This window comes from Carlito syrichta, unplaced genomic scaffold (genome assembly GCF_000164805.1).
Source record: "Carlito syrichta isolate Samal-C Ts95f unplaced genomic scaffold, Tarsius_syrichta-2.0.1 Scaffold307930, whole genome shotgun sequence".
In the NCBI taxonomy this organism is placed as follows: domain Eukaryota; kingdom Metazoa; phylum Chordata; class Mammalia; order Primates; family Tarsiidae; genus Carlito; species Carlito syrichta.
This window is the reverse complement of record NW_007252026.1, coordinates 926010-946879: the sequence shown is the minus strand read 5'-3', so window position 1 is coordinate 946879 and position 20870 is coordinate 926010. Positions and strand designations below refer to the sequence as shown.

The 20870-nt window shown below is 43.6% G+C and overlaps 1 protein-coding gene across 3 annotated transcripts in view; it reads right to left on the bottom strand.

The window, feature by feature from the left end:
• ANO4 (anoctamin 4) overlaps window positions 1-20870 on the bottom strand; it is a 383517-nt gene that overhangs the window by 205220 nt on the left and 157427 nt on the right. For all 3 annotated transcript variants that reach the window (XM_021715858.1, XM_008064696.1, XM_021715859.1), the window contains one exon: window positions 2845-3036. In XM_021715858.1, coding sequence (XP_021571533.1) covers window positions 2845-2899 — 55 coding nt within the window. In that variant the 5' untranslated portion in view covers window positions 2900-3036. The remainder of the gene's footprint in view (window positions 1-2844; window positions 3037-20870) is intronic.

Below are 20870 nucleotides of genomic sequence, written 5' to 3'. Positions count from 1 at the left end.
GGAACAAAGTTGTGCAGAATCCACATTGCTGTCTCAGAAACTTCCAGTCTTTGATTATACATTTCTATGATCCCTGTCCACCATATTCAAAACTGTCACATGCCACCCCCTTCCTGCCACCTGATTCCACCACTTTTTCTTTTATCTGTAATACTTGCCCCTTCTTAAACACTATGCAGTACCTTAAATATAGTTCATATATAATTATACACAACATAATTGTAACTATAATATAGTTATACATAACTGTAACATAGATTATATTATATAGTTGATCTATTTATTATATTTATTTATTATCTCTCCCTGCTACTGTGTGAAGTCACCAAAGGCAGGGACTTTTGTCTGCTTTGTTTGCTGATGCATCTCAGATACTTATTGAAAGAAAAGCAGGCCGAACAATGAGAAAGTTATTGTCATAGTCTAAAAAACTGTTAATGAAGGTTCAATTTGGTCTTGTCTTATAAATATTTACTGGGAGTACAAAGAGAAATAATCCAGAATCCCTGCCCTTAGAGACCTTTCAGTGGACAGATAGACAAGTAATTTCAAAATGTTTAAATGGTGGAACAAAAACCAGGACATCATAGAAAGAACAGTATGGGAAAGTGTTGGGAGGCTTGAAACAGCACTGTGCATTTAGAGGACTAAACGCACATCAGTCTGACTAAATATGGCAGACTGCTTGATGTAGTCAACTTGGCCAGGCTACCCTTCTCAGTTATCAAATGAACATTAATCTAGTGCTGCTGTGAAGATGTGATTAAGTCCATAACCAGCTCACTTTAAATAAAGGAGATTCTCCTCGATAATCTAGGTCAGACTGATTCAATCAATTGAAAGACCTTAAAAGCAGAGCCGAGGCTTCCCTAGAGAAGAAGAAAGTCCACCTGTGGACACAACTTCAGCTGTGCCCAAGATTCCAGCCTCCCTTCCAGACAGCCTTCCCTGTGGATTCAGACTTGCCTAGCTAGCTTCACAATGATGAAAGCCAATTCCTTGCAATCAATTTCTAAAATATATCTGCTACTGGTTTTGTTTTTCTGGCTAAATCTTGACTGATGCATGACAGCAATAACATTTAAGGCCAAAGAGGGCAACAAATGAAGGGTGAGAAGCAGCAGGGTCAGATCATAAATGATGTTGGTTTTTAACATGCTAAGAGGTTTGAACTGGAATCTAGAATCAGCAGAATAAGGATGGCAAACAGCTTGATCAGGGCTAGAGAGGGATCGTTCTGGATCAGGTAATGTTCGAGGACAGGAGTAAAGAGGAGGAGAGAGAGGGAGAAGGTTAGGACACCAGGAAAGTTACATGAGATAAAAATAAGAGGAGAATCAAGAAACAAGATTGTCATGGGCACTAAAGGCACAGTGTTTTGGGAAGAAGTGGCTGGTCCACCCTGGTCTGGTGCATCAGAAGAATCTGGCAAGTACCCACCATGCTGTGGTGAAAGGAGGTACTGGGGGCCTCAAGAACGGCCATGATGGTGTGGAAGAGTTGGAAACAGGGATGTGCTGATTGCTGTCTCACAGGGAAGGGAGAGCAAACAAAGGTAGATCAATCATTCTTTCAGAGGTTTGACCTTGAAGGTCAGAGAAAAAAGTGGCAGAAGAGAGAAAAGGATACTGCGTCAAATGAAGATGATCAGCACTGGTGAAGCTTGAGTCTTTCATAAGCCAAGGGGAAACAGCCAGCAGTGCAGAAGGGAAGGAGAGAGGAAAACAAGGGGACACGTTCTGCTAAGCAAGCTTCCAGGGAGGGGTGGTGGCCATCACCAAAGGCGCCGGTGGAGGCTGTGTCATGGACCGTGGAAGGCGCCTCATCTTCTGAAAACTAGAGGAAAGTGGAGATGGTGGGAGTGAATGGCGTGACATCAGAAGGTGGAGGATAAGGGACCCAGTAATTCACGCCTGCTAGCCTTGGAATCTCGTGGTGAGGTTAAGAAACAAAGTTACCCGATAGAGGGAGAAGATGGCGTAGCCTGCTAGAGATGAAGGCGTGGCTTCAGTGGGGGCCTGGTGGCTATCCACCAGGACATGAGAGAGGAATCAGGATTGGTCAGAGTTATCCTAAAGGACTCTGGATTCCCCACAACCCAACGTTTCTACAGTTTTACTTGGTGGGACCATTACCCTGTTCACAGATGCATCCTCAAAACAAAAACCTGCTAGCATGCAGCAGGCACTCAATAATTGTGTGATAATGAATGAATGCATGAATGATTACTTAAATGAGCTTCTCCCCCAAACAGACACATGGAACCTTTTTACCTGCTTTAATGTAGAATCGTCTTAACTTTTTTAAGAGACCACAGATGTTTCCCAAAAGTATTGGAATTTGATATAATGTCTTTTCTCCTGACCTCAGAAGCTTTGGGCAAACCAACCCTGATAACTTAGGCGTCAGGGTGGGCATTGTTAGGTTGAATTTTTTTCCTGGGCCATCTTAGAGCAAATTATCAGGAAAACGGTCAGATCTCTATTTTTTTCAATTATACAACAAATTTTCTAACTCTCTATTTTGTTTTAGGACACAATATGTTTTTCTAACTCTCTATGTTGTTTTATCATACAATATGTTTTCTGAACTAAGCGAGAATTCATTCACTCTGATTTCCATTTAGATTCTACCTTAACCTTCTCTGGTACCTCAGGCTCTCTTTGCTCTTACTGGTCTTGGTGACATTTACCACTGACTGAAGTGAAGAGAGAGGGAAAATACAAGACTCCTCCAGAAAGCAAGCTCAACGGGTGGTGTGGCATAATTGCATCATGGAAGTACAAAGCGGCTGTGTCAGCCTGCTCGTCCCACGGGACCCTGTTGAGCTGCCCTGTGTGTTACCTGCGTGGAAGACTTGGGTTTTTCCACTGGTGATTCCAGAAGAGCTCGCCTCCATCTTTATTGACCTTCTGCCTGGGGGGAGCGAGGAACGCCTGACCACGGGCGGGCGACGTGCTGCTGGGCGGCTTGCCACACTTCGCCGTTGATGGATTTGCAAACGCTTTTCAGCCCCATGAATAGATACACTTAAACCTGGAACGAGAAATCGCACTGTTAGGCTGAAGATGTCAGCTCCCAATGGCTAAGATGCTAAGCTGGGTCCTGGTACAAAGCCTAGGATCAGGCGCAACTATGCTTCAAGTTCTTTTTTTCTTTTTTTGAGTTGGAGTCTCACTCTGTCACCCAGACTGGAGTGCAGTGGCACGCTCCCAGTCACCGCAGCTTCAACCTGCTGGGCTCTGGCGATCCTTCCACCTCAATCTTCCAAGTAGCTGGAACTACAGGTGCGTGCTACCACACCTGGCTAATTTTTGGTTTATTGTAGAGACGAGGTCTCGCTAAGTTGCCCAGGAGGGTCTCGAACCTGCGGGTTCAGGAAATCCACTCTCCTTGGCCTCCCAAAGTGCTGGGATGACAGGCTGAGCCAGCGAGCCTAGCCTGTTTCAAGTTCTTAAGGTATAGTTCCTTCAAGGAAGGTTTGAACAGGACCCCAGACATCATGACGAGCCTTTGACGAACAGGGACCAGATAAAGCCAAAAATGAATATTCTGATCAAAATTATTTCCCAAATCCTGGGAAAACACGCACATATTTGGCAGGCTGTCAACAGGGACTGTGGAGAAGAGAAATTGTCACTGGAGTACCTGAAATTTTAATAAAGATCAAGGGATTCACAGATAGGCCAGTGTTATCAAATGAACTCACATTTACACCCTTGTTAACCTTAGAACTACACGCATCTTTGCAATTATTTTATTCGGGAAATTTTCAAACATACCCAAGGATAAAGGAATAGAACCAGGAACCCCAGTTCTCATCACCCAGTTTCAACGAACATCAAAGCCCTTCCAGTCTTGTTCTTTTCCTCTTACTCCCTTTGTTTCTGGTTTGCTGACTATGTGCTGGGGTCATTTAAAACAAATCCCAGATAAACATCAATCTCACCAGAAGTAATACTGACCCCATCAAATGACATCAATTACATTAATAAGGACTACATCTATTGAGCATATCAACTGTATAAAAACGTCTGGATTCGGAGAAAATTTTAAAACAACCCTCATTGGTGACGACTGGAGGTCGCTAAGATGCTTGTTCATCATCCAAAAGACTGACAAGCAGAGAGAAGTCGGCAGGTATCCTGCCTTGCCTTTGCCGGCCATACTTCAAGGTGACCAAACAGTTGATGAGGGAAAGTTCTTCACTACAGAATAATTCTTGCTAATGAATGGAACAGAGAATTATGAAATCATTCTAGAAGACCCAGGGAAATATGAAAGCTGGCATTATTTGTCCAAAGATGCCCTGTGAGGACCAACTGGAATTCCAACACATAGATGATTGCGCTCTGCTCTAAAAGAGCCAAGGAAAGATGTCATCCATCCTCCCTCAGTGCCAACAAGCCAGCAGGACTTGTGATCTGAGATGAGAACCAAAGCTCCACCAAACCTCAGAACTCCTGCTTAGGAGGGAACTCTGTGGATACTTGAAGGTAGAAATTTAGAGTTGGAAGTTACCTTTGTGTTTAGCTAACTAATCTGGTGCCTCTTACAAATGAAGAAACTGAATTCCAGTGAGTAAAACCATCAGTTTATGGATTATTGGTACTTGGAGGCTCCAGTGAGAATTCTACTAACCCCAGAATCGAGGGCAGTAATAAGCCTGCTCAGAAGGAAACTGCAAAATCAGCCATCACAGATCCTGCCAAGGGTCTAAAGAGTCACCTTAGATTTCCCCAGGAACAAAAAGTTGGTATGACCTGGACCAATCTGTAAATTCTAATGACTCTTGGGAAAGGATGACAAATCAGAATGGGATCTGGTCAACCAAGGAAGCATTAAGACAAAAGGCATAACAGAAGCACACATCAGCAGTGCCCATCCAAGCAACAACACCTATGTTTAGGAATTCCAGCAGCACAGCCAGACAGTCCCAAGATGGATTTATTTCTCCTCTACCCACGTAACTGCCCTTGTTCCACAGTGCTCATCAGATGACCCACAGATTAGGATTTGGCTTCCAGCACGGGCAGAGAGTACTCACACCAGCATCCCTGCCTACCTGGCAGACAGGGCTCCCAGTGTGGGCCAGCAAGGGGACATCATGGGCTCTTTCACACCTACCTCCTCTTGAATAGAATAAGGTTGCTCCCGAGACCCATATTCTAAGCCCACAGTGCTGTGAGCCTGAGCCTCAGTCTCAGGAAATCCAGCCAGGTTAGGATGGCCTGCTAGGATGGCCTGCTTGGTGGCCCTTTGAGAGACAAGCTGGCAGTCTGCCTCAGCAGTGCATGCCCTGCTTGGATGCCCAAGTGCTGGCCAAGCATGAGTCCTCCACACCCTGGGATCTCTCTGTGGGCGGGAAGGGCACCACAGCACCAGCCTGGTTTTCTCCCAGTCTCCCACACTCTGCACCACTGTTGTATGTTCCCCATTTTCACAGAGGTGCAAGTTGAACATCTGTAGACCCATAAGACTCTAGATGAATGCAGACAGATTTGTGGGTGACAGACGAAGGGGATGGGAGGGACAGTTTAAGTCGGCATCAGATGCCACATGCAGTCTCCATCTGCAAATATGAAATGCACTGCTCCCCTAAAAACATTTCTTCTTGTCCCTTTGCAGGAGATTGTTGGGCTGCAGGGAACAGGATTCTGACTCAGCGTGCCACTTCTAGCTTTTATGTAACTTCCCTCAAGGAAGCACAAAATGACATAAATGGGAAAGAAATTACACCATGGAAATAAATGGCATAGATAGTTGAAATGGTTGAACTCCATGTTTAAAAAAATCTAATAATAACGTAGGCCGAGGGGGGTGGCTCATGCCTGTAATTCCAGCACTCTGAGAGGCCGATATAGGAGGATCACTTGAAGCCAGGAGTCCAAGACCAGCCTGGGCAACACAACAAGACCCCATCTCTAATTTTTTAAAACTTAAAAACATATACATAAAATAATGCAGATCACAGGAAAATGATTAAAAAATAAAAAGCTAATTCATGAATATTGAAGATGGATATAAAGAAAGCAGGCAGTTACATGGAAAAGTAGAAGAAATACTTCATGCCTGAACCAATCCATCTCAGGCCTCCAGGGTACCAGAGTCCTTGGAAGTGTAGATAATGGCTGGTCTATGAGAGCTCTCCTTCTACAAGGGCTAAGTCCATGGTAGAGTCCATTACTCATAAATAAATTTGCAAAATAAAGTTAGTCTAGAAGACAAAAAATATATCCCATCAACATTTATGGAAGATTCAGAAGTCACATCTTTAAAAATGAACTGTCAGCCAATGAATTGCATCATCCTATTTGCTCTTAATTACTTTAGGAATATCTCTTAAATGTCAGGCACTGGGCTAGATATTAATCATTATCCCATTCACACCTCTTAACAGTAGAGACAAAAAATTCGTATCTACGCTTTGCAGTTGGGAAACCCGAGAACTCATGAAGTTACTTCTCACATACAAGTGAGTCACTGGAATTGTAACCCTGCTTTTCCACTATACCACGCAGTCTGACAGAGTTCAGTGTCAGCACATACCATCACCACTGTAAGTCTGCAGTGATCTGAGCAGCAACTTAACAGAGCACTATCTGGGTGGGGTTAGAAGACCCTGCATGCTGACACGTCTGTGACTCAAACTCCTGCAGAGCCGCCCTTCCCACGCAATGCTTGGCACGTGACACTGGCCCACTGCCATCAGCACTCCAGGCTCTAACCCTGCAGTAAGACTCATTCTGCAGGGCCCAAGCCTGCGTTCCCCTGCCGGTACCCGGATGGCCTGTTTCTCAGGCATATTCAGGAGTCTCTATGACAAGGTCATATGTGAACTCTTCTGAGTCCCTCCCTAGCTCTGAATCAAGTGCTCTCCACAGGGTAGTGGAGACCCCTTCAATCCTTTCTTCCCTGCACTGTACACTCCACGTGGGAGTGATGGACATGGGTCCGGGGATGTCAAGATGACACTGGGCACACTTGATTGTGCAGTACATTCTCACTGAATGTTTTCTCATACTCTAGACTCCCTGAGGCTCGACACTCATCTGCCTCCCCAGTTTCAGACGAGATCTTCCTCACCAACTCAGCGGACAAGACAGAGCCTCCATGATGTGGGGTTTCTAATGTCTCCTCTTTCCCACCTCAATCATCTTTACAAAAGTACCTTTTCCTCTTGAGATCTGTTATCTACCTGACTTGATGAAAGACACGCCTTTAGAGATGAGGACAAGAAAGTGCAAAGTGGCGGTTAAAAGGATGCCAGGGTCAGAGCTCTGGATTCAAGTCTAGCCCATGCCATTTATTCTCTCTGTTATTTAGTGCAAGTTATTTATTTTGTTGCCTCTGTTTTTCACCTGTGAAATGGGGATAACAACAGTTCATACCATATAGGGTTGCTGTGGGAATTACAGAGCTTATGCCTCTAATGTGCCTGTGGCAGTGTTTGACATACAGTAGGTGCTCAGCGCACATCAGCTGCCACCATCACCTTCTGTCATATTGGCAAGTCCCCTCAATCTTCCCTCGGACCTGTAGGCTCCAGCATTTGAACCACTGCCTCTGCTCATCTGGTTGTCAACCCTAGTTCTACTTCCCATGATGCTTAAGCTTCTGGCCAGACCTCCCACCTTTCTGAACTCTTTCCTTGCCTGTTCTCAGAATGGCAATATCAGTTTCCTGAGTCTGTGATTGTGAATTACCACAATGATGGTGAGTTAAAACAGCAAGCATGTATGACCTCATGGCTCTGAAGCAGGCATCTGAATCCAGGTGTGGGCTGGGCCATGCTTCTTCAGAAGATCCAGGGGCCATTCCTTGCCTCCTCCAGCTTCTCATGGGTGCTGCACTCCTCAGTGTTCCCTGCCTGATGGCCATATCACTCCAGTTTCTGTCTCTGGGTTTGTGTCTCATCTCCCTCTGCCTCTCTAAGCTAAGGACACTTGTGGTGACATTTAGGTGTCATGGGGATTATTCAGGCTAATCTCCTCATCTCAAAGTCCTTAATTACACAGGCAAAGACTCTTTTTACAAACGAGATGAGCTCAGAGGTTCTGGGGACTCGAGTGTGGACAGATGTGTGACAGCAACACCAGACTCCACAGTAGGTGCTTCTCAGGCTCTCACTCTGGTCTCTTCTCTACATCTCATATACCCCTGGGACCTGTGAGCTCCCCAAGTGATCCAACACCCTCCCTGTCTCCCCGTCATCTCTGGGATCAGTTGCTCCCTTGCTTACCCCACCTTGCCCTAACTCCTAAACGTCAAGTTCGCCTTTCCTACTTGGCCTGAGCGTACACTAGAGACACTCAGTATCTGTAGAAGCACAGTCAATGTTTAATATTTTGATAATAAAAACCAAGACTCAGATTTTCTTTAAGGCTGTTATATATTTTCTTTGCTTCTCAAAAATTCTATCTAGAAAAGCGAGAGATTTTCTCAATCAAAGTTCTCAGGTGTTCCCTCCCTCTGGCCGGGTTCCAAAGGGCTCTATTTCTGGCTTCATGACACAGTTAGAAGGGTGCCTGAGGAAAAATGATTTGCTTTCAATGAAATGTCATTCCTGTGATTCAGCAGCGCTGTGTGCCCCGGGAACATTTGTAGCTCTGTCAGTGTTTTACAACTTGCAGCAATCGCGTCTATATGTTGCATCACTCTTCTGTCATGTCCTAGGTAAATTACTTGACAAAGCACTGAAACACTGTGTTTTGAATGTCACCACTCTGAGAAAAACAGAAGACTCAACTATTCTTAACTGAGGAAAAAAAAAACCATGGAAGGGATATGTATTTCAAGTGTTCTCCTTAATGACAAAGTAGAAAACAAGCTTTCTGGAGCTTTGCTACTAACCTCTCACATTAGGCTCAAAGAACACTTTCCAAGCTATTTCTAAAATAGACTGAGGCCTCCCTGTGCCCTAGGGAGGAAGAAGCCCACAGGAATGCACATGGAGAAGGAAGTGTTCCATGTGTGCTAAACTTAGGTACGTTCCCACCAAACCGGGCAGGATTGGAGCTGTCTTAGAGGAATGAGCTCAAGTGGACCCAGAGAAGACAGATTCTGAGGGGCTTGGAGCATCAGAGTTGGTGGTCACTGTGTGTAGGTACTTTCCAGGGAGTGGTCTGAGATCTAACCCATAGATGACCCCCAGGAGACCAGAAAGTTGAGTGTCACTCAGCCTTGGAGGCCTGGCGAGAGGGCTGGCTACAACCCAATCACCCTCCACTACAACAGTGCCTTGACTGGGTTCTTGGCCAAGACACACCTCCTTCTGTTTTGTCTTCTCACTTTGTGTGACAGCATTAGCATGTCACACAAATCTGACAGTAGCAACACACCAAAGCCAGGAAGAACTTCCTGTCAAGATGCTGTCATTTGTAATTTTTGTGAGAGTTGAACGTCTAAAGTCACATTAACTGGCCATCCAAGCTTCTTGAAAAGACACCAAAATGTTAAGGACTAAATATAATATTACCCAGATTTAACTTTGGGCTCAATATCTATTTAAAGAATGTACAGACTCTGGAAGGAGAAGAACCCATAAGAATGTTTAACCAGCATTATTTGAATTCAAGTAAAGCATTGCAGTTAGATCACTGGTATTTTCTCTCCTTCCAATACACCTCGAGATTCTTTACAGTCTTTTGTAACTTATTTTTCTCCTCTGCTGGGGCTAAATTAGAGTCTCTTTTTTTCTCTGCTACAGAATTCTACTAGAAGAACTTCACTTCAGAAATCCACAATGGCCAGTAAACTATTGCCCCTGATTCACGCCTTCTCTCTGCATGTGACTTGTCAGTACTTCCCAGCAGAGAGGGCAAGTATATTCCTCGCTCTGTGGGTTCCGCATTTGGTCATCATGACTTGCTTTGGCCAAGGGGATGTTAGTGAGCATGGCAAAAACAGAGATGTGCTTGCATGGTTTCAGCTTGGTCTCTCGAGCTTCTGCTATCCTCATAAAAGCAGCTGTCCTCAGTGGCCATAGATCCCAGAGCAAGACGCATGGACAGACTCAAACCTGATCTACGGCTGGAGCCAAACCTTACTCATACCAACCAAGATAGGTCAAACACCAGCTGCCCTAAGGACCTCTGAACACAAAGACAAATGCCTCTGGGTCTGGACCACTGCCATCTGGGGCTATTGGTTCACAGCAAAGATTTGATGAATGCAACCCCATAACAGTCTTCATAAGGGGAGGTGACACCATGCTGGTGCTTCCAGGCTGGGCATAAGCAGTGGTTTTATAAATCACACCCCCACCTCTCGCCTGAAATGTTCTCCTTCAGAGCCCTGGTCTAATACATTTCTCTAGAATCTGTTCATCCATCACCCTTCTGAAGAAAGCCCATTACATCAACCTCCCACTCTGCCAAGCACCTCCAATACCCTAAGCTAGTATGCTTCACCCCCACACCTCTGCCAGCACCTGCAGCATGCTTGTATTAGCACTTATCCACCTGTGTTGTAATTGGCTGCTTATCTGTCTCCCAAACGCAGGGCTAGAACTGTGTCTTATTTAATGCCTATCACAATGCACAGCAGATGATAGGCACTAAGGCAAATACTTCTTGAGAGGACCAGAGGGAGGAGGTTCAGGATCGAACACAGCAAGTCAGCCCACAGTATCTGTGGGTTCCACATCCATGGACTCAAACCAGGTTGACAATACCCAGAAAAAATACCTCAAATAACAAATGACAATATGGCAATGAAAAATAAAAAACAAAACACAATGCGGTATAAAAATTACTTACATTCCATTTGCACCTTACTAGGTATTATAGGTAATCCAGAGACGGACATGATTTAAAGTCTTTAGAGGGTGTGTGCAGGTTATATGCAAATATTACACCATTTTATGGGGACTTGAGCATCAGGCATCTGGTACGGAAGGGGATCCTGGAACCAGTACCCCCACGGGATGCCTGGGGAAGACTGCAGTCCTCTCAGATTCTATACATTTGTTGTGTTGATTTTGCTTGGAAGTATTTGCTCAGTCCCTGGGAGGGCAGCCGAGACCTTGGGCGAGGACAAGAGTGAGGCAGAGTGGCACATTGAGACAGCTGACACCAGCTTCACCTTCCTCCCCAGCCCATAAGCCAATCCACGGTGAAAATGGCTTGAGGTATTTTTTTCTTCATAAGAAATTACTTAAAACTCTTTTAAAACTGTGCAGCATATATCCAAAGGAAATATATGCCCAAGACATATCTGTATGCCCATGTTGAGCTAAAATGAAAAGAGCTACCAAGCCATGAATAGGCATGCGGGAACCTTGAATGCACAACACTAAGTGAAAGAAGTTAATCTGAGTGACGTATTATATAATTCCAACTATATGACATTCCAGAAGAGGCAAAATTATGGAGATCAGTGGCGGCCAGGGTGAAGGAGAAAGGCAGGATGAATAGACGGAGCCTAGGGGAAATTTAGGGCAATGTAAAAGACAAAATGATAATTCATTTTCAAAATGGTGATTTGTTGCTTCACTTCCTGGTTCTTCCTTCCTTCTTAGTGGGCTTTTTCTTTTGGCAGGCTTCCTTTAGTGGGCATTAAGACCCAATCAGAATTTAGAAATATGTGTTTTACCTTATTTGTGTAAAAATTTTACCTTATTTGCACAAAATTATTGCTCAAGCGGTGTCCAGGAAAGTGATGTAATCTCTGAAGCACTCAGCCAACAGGGAACCAGAAGAAGGACTTGTGCTTTAGAGGCATATATATGCTGACTGTGATGGCCACAGTGTGCCTGCCCTTGCAAGAACAAGATTCACTCCCCCAATCTCTGAGTCTCCTTGTCGTGCTTTGACAACGAAACTCAGGAGGTGGTCAATTCCACCTCCCACAGCCAATAGAACTATATTGGACAATACCATGATGGTGGCTACATGTTTTTTACATTTGTCCAAATCCACAGAATGTATGACACCAAGAGTGAGCCCTAATGTAAACTGTGGCCTCTGGGCAGTGATGACAAGTCAGTGTGGGTTCATCAATTATAGTAGACACACCACTCAGTGGGGGAAGATGATACCTGGATAGGCTGTGCATGTGTGGAGTGGGAGTTAATAGGAACTCTCTATACTCTCCACCTAGTTTTTCTGTGAGTCAAAATTCTTCTAAAAATACATTCTTCTTTAAAAAAAAAAGATGCTATTCATTGCTGGGAAGAACATAACAAAACAGGAGCTTTAAGCTATGGTTACCTCACCATTTGCAATTAGACCATTTGCCAAAACCCAAATAAGAACACTTTTCTTTAAAGATATGTCAGATATTTTACGTTGCTACTAAATGTTATTTCTGACTACTTAAAATTAGAGTCATATACTTGGACCCCATAATTCCACTTCCAGGAAGTGATGTCAAGAAAATGATCATACATGTTAAGACTGATATACAAAAATGTTCTGTTTGGAACTTTTTATAATGTAGAGCTGCAATACAGAGATAGACATTTGTGTTGAGTGGATATTGATGCAGATTCTGGTGTATCTCATGGTAGCTGTAAAACTATAGTGAATTATGACTGAGTTACCACGTGAGCCCCAATCTCTCCCTTTGAAAAATGGGCGTTTAAATTCATACCTCAATGATTTGTGGTAAGGGCAAGAAGAGTGTGTGTGTTCAAAAGCATGATGCCTGACAGGTAATAAGCACTCAGTAATTAGTACTTAGTATGCTGACATTATAACTATAATAATCATAGTGATATTGGAAACTAGAGAAATAGCTGTTTAATAAGGGAGTAAAGAGTTCATGGTCCTCCCATATGTTAGGATGCTAGGCAGCAAACATGTTGGTGAAAAATGAATTTTATGCTAAAAATGTTCAAAATACATTCATTCTTCTATTCATGTATTCATTCAATGTTCATTGACTCCTTTGTCATTTAAATACTGACTTGTGAGGATATTTGTGTTAAAGTTCGAAAGAGATCAATTTCTGGGTTTTCACTTCCCCCACCTGGGTGTCATTTGCAACCTGAAATGCCGGATGGTACCTGTGCCTGCAATGCTTTGTGGCTCTCACCTGCCTCAAAGTCCACTCTCCACCCTTTTCCACCTGTCCTGTACCCAGACTGACCTGGACTTCCTCACAGGTCTCCATGTGGTCTCAGCATGGAAGGAGCTGGAAAGAGGCAGGAAAGGGCAGCTGGGTTGCTTCTTCCTCCGTTCCCTGCCTCAGCACTGCAGAAGTTCCCTACGAGGCCCAATCCAATGGGTGGCCCCCCTTCCACAGCTCCAGGACTTGTGAACTCCAGTGTTACCCCTGTCTCTTCAGAGGCATTTTCTAAAGGCTCTTGTGGTAGCTAGACCCTGGGTGCTTCACCATCTCTTATGAATTTCCATAACCTAGTCACTCCTTTGCAGCATAAGCAGTCTCTCTATTAAAACCTGTTTGCCTGTTGGAATTTTGTTTTCCTGACTGAACCTTGACTACAAAAATCTTGAAAATCCACTCCTTTTAATTTGAACACATAATGATCAACACCCCATAAACCACCCTATAAAGCTTCCTGAAAACATCCTTGGAAGGTTCCCAGATCCATAATGCTTGCCACCTTTTGCCTTTATTTCCCAGGATTTTCTCACTTTATGTCCATTTGGGTCATCATTTTTTCTTTCCCATTCTGAATGCCAATCTAAATGCCAGTTTCCACACTCTGCCTCATCCTGTGGTATTTAATGTATCCCGGATCTTTATAGTCTTGGGGAAACACTGAGAGAGCAACCATTGTCTTCCTGTCTCCTCATGAATGTTCAAGGGTCTTCCTTGTGTTCTGTGGACTCAGGTACAACGTACCCCTATCCCAGCCCCACAACCAGAAACCAACTTCACATCATCATAACAGAAAATTCTCACAGGTGATATTTAAGGATGTAAATCAGATGGAATTAGGCACTCACAAATCTTACAGCTTAAAATTAATGCCTTGGGAAAAATTTCTTTTTAGGTCTTCAATAGTTTTCTTATCGACTTGTTTAATAAACATTTGTCAAGTGTTTTCTTTTCTTTTCTTTTTTTGAGTTGGAGTCTTACTCTGTCACCCAGGCTAGAGTGCAGTGGCACACTCACGACCATCCCAGTGTCAACCTGGTGGGCTCCGGTAATCCTTCCGCCTCAGCCTTCCAAGTAGCCAGAACTACAGGACTACAGGTGCGCACTACCACCATTTTAAAATAAATTTTAAAAATTTATTTATTGTAGAGATGAGGTCTCGCCAAGTTGCCCGGGCTGATCTTGAACCAGCAGGCTCAGGCAAGTCACTCGCCTTGGCTTCCCAAAGTGTTGGGATTACAGGCTGAGCCACCGAGCCCAGCCGTCAAATGTTTTCTCTGTGCCAAGCACTGAGGATTCTGAGATTAAAAGACAGAGTCCTTGAACTCATGAGCTCACAGACCAGCAGCAGAGGTATCCCTCAGCACTGAAGGAACAGAGAGCAAGGACATCTAATATAATATGGAGGACATCAATGCTTCCTGGGTTGAAAAAAGAAAAAAAGAAAGAAAGAAAAATCATAGGTCGTTTGGTTTTTCCTTAAGAAGCCAATGAGGTATCTCTGGTTTTTCTAAAGCAAATTTAGCTATTTGGCTTTTTTCATAAGAGAGAAACTTGGTCAAATATTATCACATCCAACAAAAATAGGAGGTAGATATCCACTTCACATGACGAAACCCACACACTGTGGAAAAGTCTGTTCTGCAATCCTAAGTTTCAGTGGCACCACTTATTAAATGAGATCACCAGGTGAGCTGCTTAAATAGCACAAGAACATTATTCCTTAAGATCTTTGGACTCAATTTTACAGCTTATCTATGCAGTCAAAAAAAAAGTTTCTAGAAATGAAATGCAAAATGGATTACTACCAGAAACATCAGATAATAAGCACAAATCTCCTGACGGGAACACTTCGTTACAAGATTTGGGCCATTTAGGCAAGTGAGCCACATTTTGGTAAAAAGACTTGTTTACAGAATCATCCATTTCTGCCAACACTACTGATCCCTACGCCCTGCTAGGCCCAAGGACAGAAACCAGGATAACAAACACAAATCCATGTCTCCAAGAAGGAGTGTTCTTTCAAGGGAAAAGGCTGTGCAGAAGTGACTCTAGCAGGAGATGTCAAAGGCACACAAGGTAGACCACGGGCGGATGATGTCACCTCCAGGAGGAGAGGCAGTTGGCACACTTTTCCGTCTAGAGCCAAATAGTAGATATTTTGGGCTTTGTGGGCCATATGGTCTCTGTTGCAGCTACTCAGTTCTGCTGGTGTAGCCCCCAAAACAGACACAGACAACACAAAAATGAGTGAATGTGGCTGGGCTCCAGTTAGACTTCCACAACCAATTGGCAGGGGCCCTGGGGTGGAGTTTGCTGACCCCTGACATGCAGAGGTTAAGGAAAGGTCATCAGGGCTTCTCAGAGAGAGAAGTGAGTGTTGGTCCCAAGCCTGGATGCTGAGTGGGTTTCTCCTGGTACAGGTGGAGGAGGAGAGCATGCCCACAGTGAGGGGACAAGGTGGGAGAGAACAGGGCTCATTCATGAAAAGACGCTGAATGGAAAAGTTCTGACAACTCACTTTTGTGAGTGAATTCGTGAGGAGAGTTCCCTTGAGTGTTGCATTGAATGCCATCTCTGCTTTAAGGCATCACTGAGGGTACATGAGCAAAATGGCGACTGGGGGCAGGATGGGGCTGGACATCGGAGCGAAGACTGGAGAAGACTGTTTCACTTCACCTGGCAGGAAACCCGGGTGACAGTCACAGGGCCCGGATCAGAGCAGGGGCAGAGGGGTCACAAATCAATTAAAAAGACCTTTCAAAATGAATTTAATTTAATTTAATTTTTTTAAAAATCCTGATCTAAAAAAAAAAAAAGAAAGAAAGTAGATGCAACTGTGTTTGATGTTTAGTGGTAAATGACAGGAAAGAATAAAACTCAACTTTGAATCTAAAAATACTCACAGAAACAAGAACTCGGAGGGGAGAGTTTGATAGGCAAGATGTGAAGTTCAGCTCTGTGGCTCCCTGGGACATCCAAAAAAAAGTGTTCACCCAGTACTGCAGAAATAAGAGGTGTGGAGCTTGGAAATGTGTCTGGTGGAGTTCTTTACCCATAGATTAATGCCAAGTTTTAGGGAGGCTACCGTTTTTGAAGAGGAGACAAGAGACAGCCGATAAAATTTGGAGGGAACTTCCGCCAGCAGCCAGATGGAGGAGAACCAAGTTAACAGCAACAATAATCAGTGTTTCTTGAGGGTTTACTCTGTGCCAGGCATTGTTCCAGGAGGAACAAATACATTAATTCATTTAATCATGGCGTCAGTCTTACGTGGTCCAGGCACGATCTTTATCCTTACTTTACAGATGAGAAAATGGAAGTACCAAAACAGTGAGTAACTTACCGAAGGTCACACACAAGAGACACGGCTGGAACTTGACCCAGGCAGCCTGGCCAGCTCTCAGAACTGCATACCAAAAGACAGTCAAAGAAGTCGAAGGTACGGTTAAAGTAGGCTAAGACAGAGACAGAAATCAGAACACAGGAAGCTGAGCAAGGAGAAGACAGACCAGTATACAGAGGATGCCCAGACAGGTGAATCCCAGTCACTGAATCCAGGCTGTAGACAGACAGAATAACTCCATTCCCTGCCACATGTGACAATACCACCTGACACAGCAAAAGAGACTTTGTAGATGTGACTAAGGGCTTTGAGATGGGGAGATCATCCTGGGCTCTCCGAAGGGTGTGGGTCATCCAATCCCATAAGACCTTAAAAGCAGAGAGACCATTCTGTGACTGGGACCAGAGAGGGATGGCATGGTGATGACTCTGAAGATGGAGGAAGGACCAGGAGTCGAGGGAGGTGGCAACTGCAGCAGCTAGAAAAGGCAATGAAGCAGTTCTCCCCAGAACCTCCAGAAAGAGCACAGCCAGCTCACATGTTGATTTCGGCCCGGTGAGAACTGTGTCAGACATCTAACTCACATACTGCAAGAAGATAAATCTGTGACATCTTAAGCCACCAAGTGTGTGGTAATTTGCTACCGAAGCAATAAAAAAACGAATACAGGTCCCAGTCTCTCCTCAATCTGGTCAATGTTCTCAAAAATGACTCCAAGCCCCTGGTCTACCCGCTTGACCAGGGTTACAGCCACTGACTACATTTCTCCAGAGTCAACTCAACCTCCCAGAAGTCCCAGGCACTGGAACGCAGGGCTCTGGGGAGAAGGGAGAGGATGCTGGCCCTGTCTGACTGTCCTTCATCAGTATTTAATTGCTTAACTGACCATGAAACAAATGTTAATACAGAGAAGCCTAAAAATGTATCAAAACTAACTTCAGAATACAAGCCACTAGTATTTGCGGATTATTGCTGTAGGCTGATCAGGGTGCAATTCGATTTTCAGTCACATAATGAGCCTCTCTATAGACACTCATTTTAACTAATGTTTGAAAAACAGAAACAAAATAACATTGAATTACATGGACTTTGAAGTGTAACTTTTTAATCAAACGAACAATGATTAATTCATAGGACCAATATATGTTATTTATGCAATTTGAGTTATAAAGTTGATCTTGACTAATTTCAGTACTAACTTAATTACATTTCTGATATAGTTCATAATTAATGAAAATCCCTCTGGCAGACCACTCTTGTATTTTAAGGCCCATTTGAAATGCCTTAAATTATTTTTTTTAATTGCATTCCATTTTCCTTAAATGTCCATTTAAAATAATTTATCCCCTACTTCTTAGCAAAAGGATTGGAGATAGCGCAAAGCAAGACACATATTCACACATTTTCATTCTATATGAGCTTTTAAAACTCGTTTTGTCATCTCTGTTGCATAGTGTTGAAAAACTATCCCTAAAGTCAAATTTCAATATATTAACGAGAGAAATGGCTGGCATCCTAAATGCACCACATTCATCACAATGGAAATGACGCTAGTCTAAGCTACCCAGAGTTTACAAGTGCCTGTTCAGTAAGCGTGGGATGCAGAGATCAGGTCTCACAGAAAATAAGGAGGGAAGGAGACATTATGCCATTCATGTTGTTTTTAGCTACTTCCAAGAGCCACTGATCCCAGAATTCACTGGCATTACATACCTGTCACCGTAGGCCACCTTTCTGTTAGATCAGGGGCCAGACCCGGTCCCCTACCTGTTCCGTAGATAGTTTTTATTGGAACACAGCTACACTCATTTGTTGCCTATCACCTGCAGCTATTTTTGCACTACACAATAGAGTCTATTCACTGTGACAGACTCCTCAAAGCTGAAGAGATTTTCTACCTGATCTTTCAAGATGAGATCTGCCTACCTCATTCTTAGGTCGATACTGGAAGGTATTTAAAAAACAAAGCTCAGGTATTCTGATCTACGGGAGCAAACTCTTGCTCGCTCAAATGCTTTACAGACTATAGTCATTATTTGAAATTTCAAACCATGATATCATGTTATTTCATAGACTTCCGCACTCATCTCCTCTGGTTTTATTTTGCAAGACATAGCAAAATACCTGTGTCACAGTTTGGCTTCTTCGAGACTATAAACAGAGCCCCAGGAGGGCAGCAAAGGCCCACATCGGTCTAGTGGGTAGAGCTATAGTCACCTTCTCAGATTGTCCAAGTACTGTTGATGCTCTGGGTGTTCACTGAGCTGAACTGGGTGTTAAAATATAGACTTAGGAAAAGATGTGGACCTAACTGTGGAAATAATAGCAACCTTAACCCCATAGGATTTTGAGGATTGTATGAATTAAAACATTAATGTCTGAAACAAAATGTACTTGACAAATGACAGCTATCTTTATGATCAGTACTAGTATTATCATTAATAGTATTTTAATTACTGTGCATCAGGTCTGATGCAGCATGCTCTATACTAGAAGATCAATACTCCTCTCAACAACACTTTAAGCATAAGCAGTTAAATAACTGCTTTCATTCACTGAGTTCCTAAGTGACGAGAATGAAATCGGAGGCTTACTAGAGGCCAAGTTGGAGACTCCTGGTCCTACACCAGGAGAGAAGAAAATTTCAAGGAAAACAGGTTGATGTATGAAATACCAGTTGCCATAACTCCTTTTCTCCCTTTTAAGCAATTGCATCGGGTTATAAAAGCTCCACAAGTACAGAGTTGAGAGAAAGCTTACAGATCATCTACTTCAACATCCTTATCTTCCAGACGAAGAAACTGGGGTCAAGAACCATCCAGTGATTGGCTCAATATCACACAAAAACTTCAGGGGCAGAGTAAAAACTAAAACAAGAGCCAGTCTCAACCAGAGACCATCACAATCAATGGCTAAGGCTTAATGGCAGAAATCTAAGGGAAAATCCTTGTATATTATGGTATATTTGCTGCCAGACAGCGAAGGAGTTGAGATGCAGAGCCAGTTAATGCTTGGTGTATACTTTGCAAATAAACTCTGTAAAAAGGGCATCCACGTCCACAAAATCTGGCCCCTCCTAAGAGTATACTGGTGGATGCAAACATTGGTGTGGTGATATAAAGAAGGGATATCAGAGTAGATGGTCCTAGAGAGAAATGTCTTCACAGATCAAACAGACTAATGCCTTCACAGCACAGAGACCTGCTGGGCACTTTCATAACCATAGAGCCAAGTTTTTTCAAGGTCTTGCATATGGCTGGTGGTGGTGAGGAAAGATTGGCAGTGGCCTTACCTTCCTTTCTTCACATAATCAAATCGTCAGGAAGAGACATGGTTAAGACATTTAGAAAATAATCTGAAGGATAGAAGCAGTGAGCCATGCTGCTGTTTGGACATAAATAGAGAACTAAGTTCTGGTGTGTGCGACTTCATAATTTTATCATTTAACCTCAGTGTTGCGATATCCTATTTTCTGCATTGCTATGTAGTGTAGTGATGAAGAGTAGACTCTTAGTTAAAGTCCACACTAGCTCTTGAATGAGGCACCTCTAAGCATGAATTTCCTCATCTTTCAAGTGGCGATAAAATGTCTACCTCATAAAAGCAAGTATGAAGATTAAAAGAGTCACATGCTGAGATTGGTGCCTGTCTCAATTAATATTAGCCATTGCTATTACTACTATCGCTACTACTGAGAGGAGACCTGAAGAATTAATTTCAACCTTCCAGGAAATCACCAGTTCGCTTTCCCTGTTTTGTGATGTTCTTTGGGATCTGACCTCTAAGAACCTCCCAGAATCATCTCCTATTTCTGAGTTTTGTCCACACCCTGCCCTCATGCTACCCACTCCCTCCTCCAGCCATCCTGAATCCACAGTGCATGCTGGCCATGTCACCATTCCATAAACATGTAGTGACGTCCTCTCTGCCTGGAGTGTGTCCCCACCCCCCAATCCTGGTCCACCGTCCCAGACCCCACTCCTCCTCCCACCTGTAGCCAGCCATCAAGTTCTAGAGTGCCATTCCCATGTCCTGAGCACATGTGGGTTCTCCGTCCTCTAGGCTTCAGTGAAATTTCACATCCTTCTGTCATAGCCTTTTTCACACTATTTTACAATTGTCTATACAAAAAACCTCTGTCCACTTTGGACTGAGTTCTTTCATTGATGTATTCCAAGAGTCTGGTGCTTCGAAGGCATTCAACAGACTTCTGCAGAAGGAAAAAAGGAAAGAGGGGTAGAAGAAGTCAGTGAACAACTCCTGAATGTCTACCATGTATCTACCACTTCTCCTGATGCTGGGAATGCAAGACAAAGAGAAATCGTTGCTACCTTCATTTTTGCTGCTTTGCAAAAATGCCCATGTATCTTTCTCCAAATGGTAAATAGCATACTTAGCTTTTAATTCATCAAATATTTATGAAGTATTTCCAATGCACCCAGCACTGGGCTAGGTG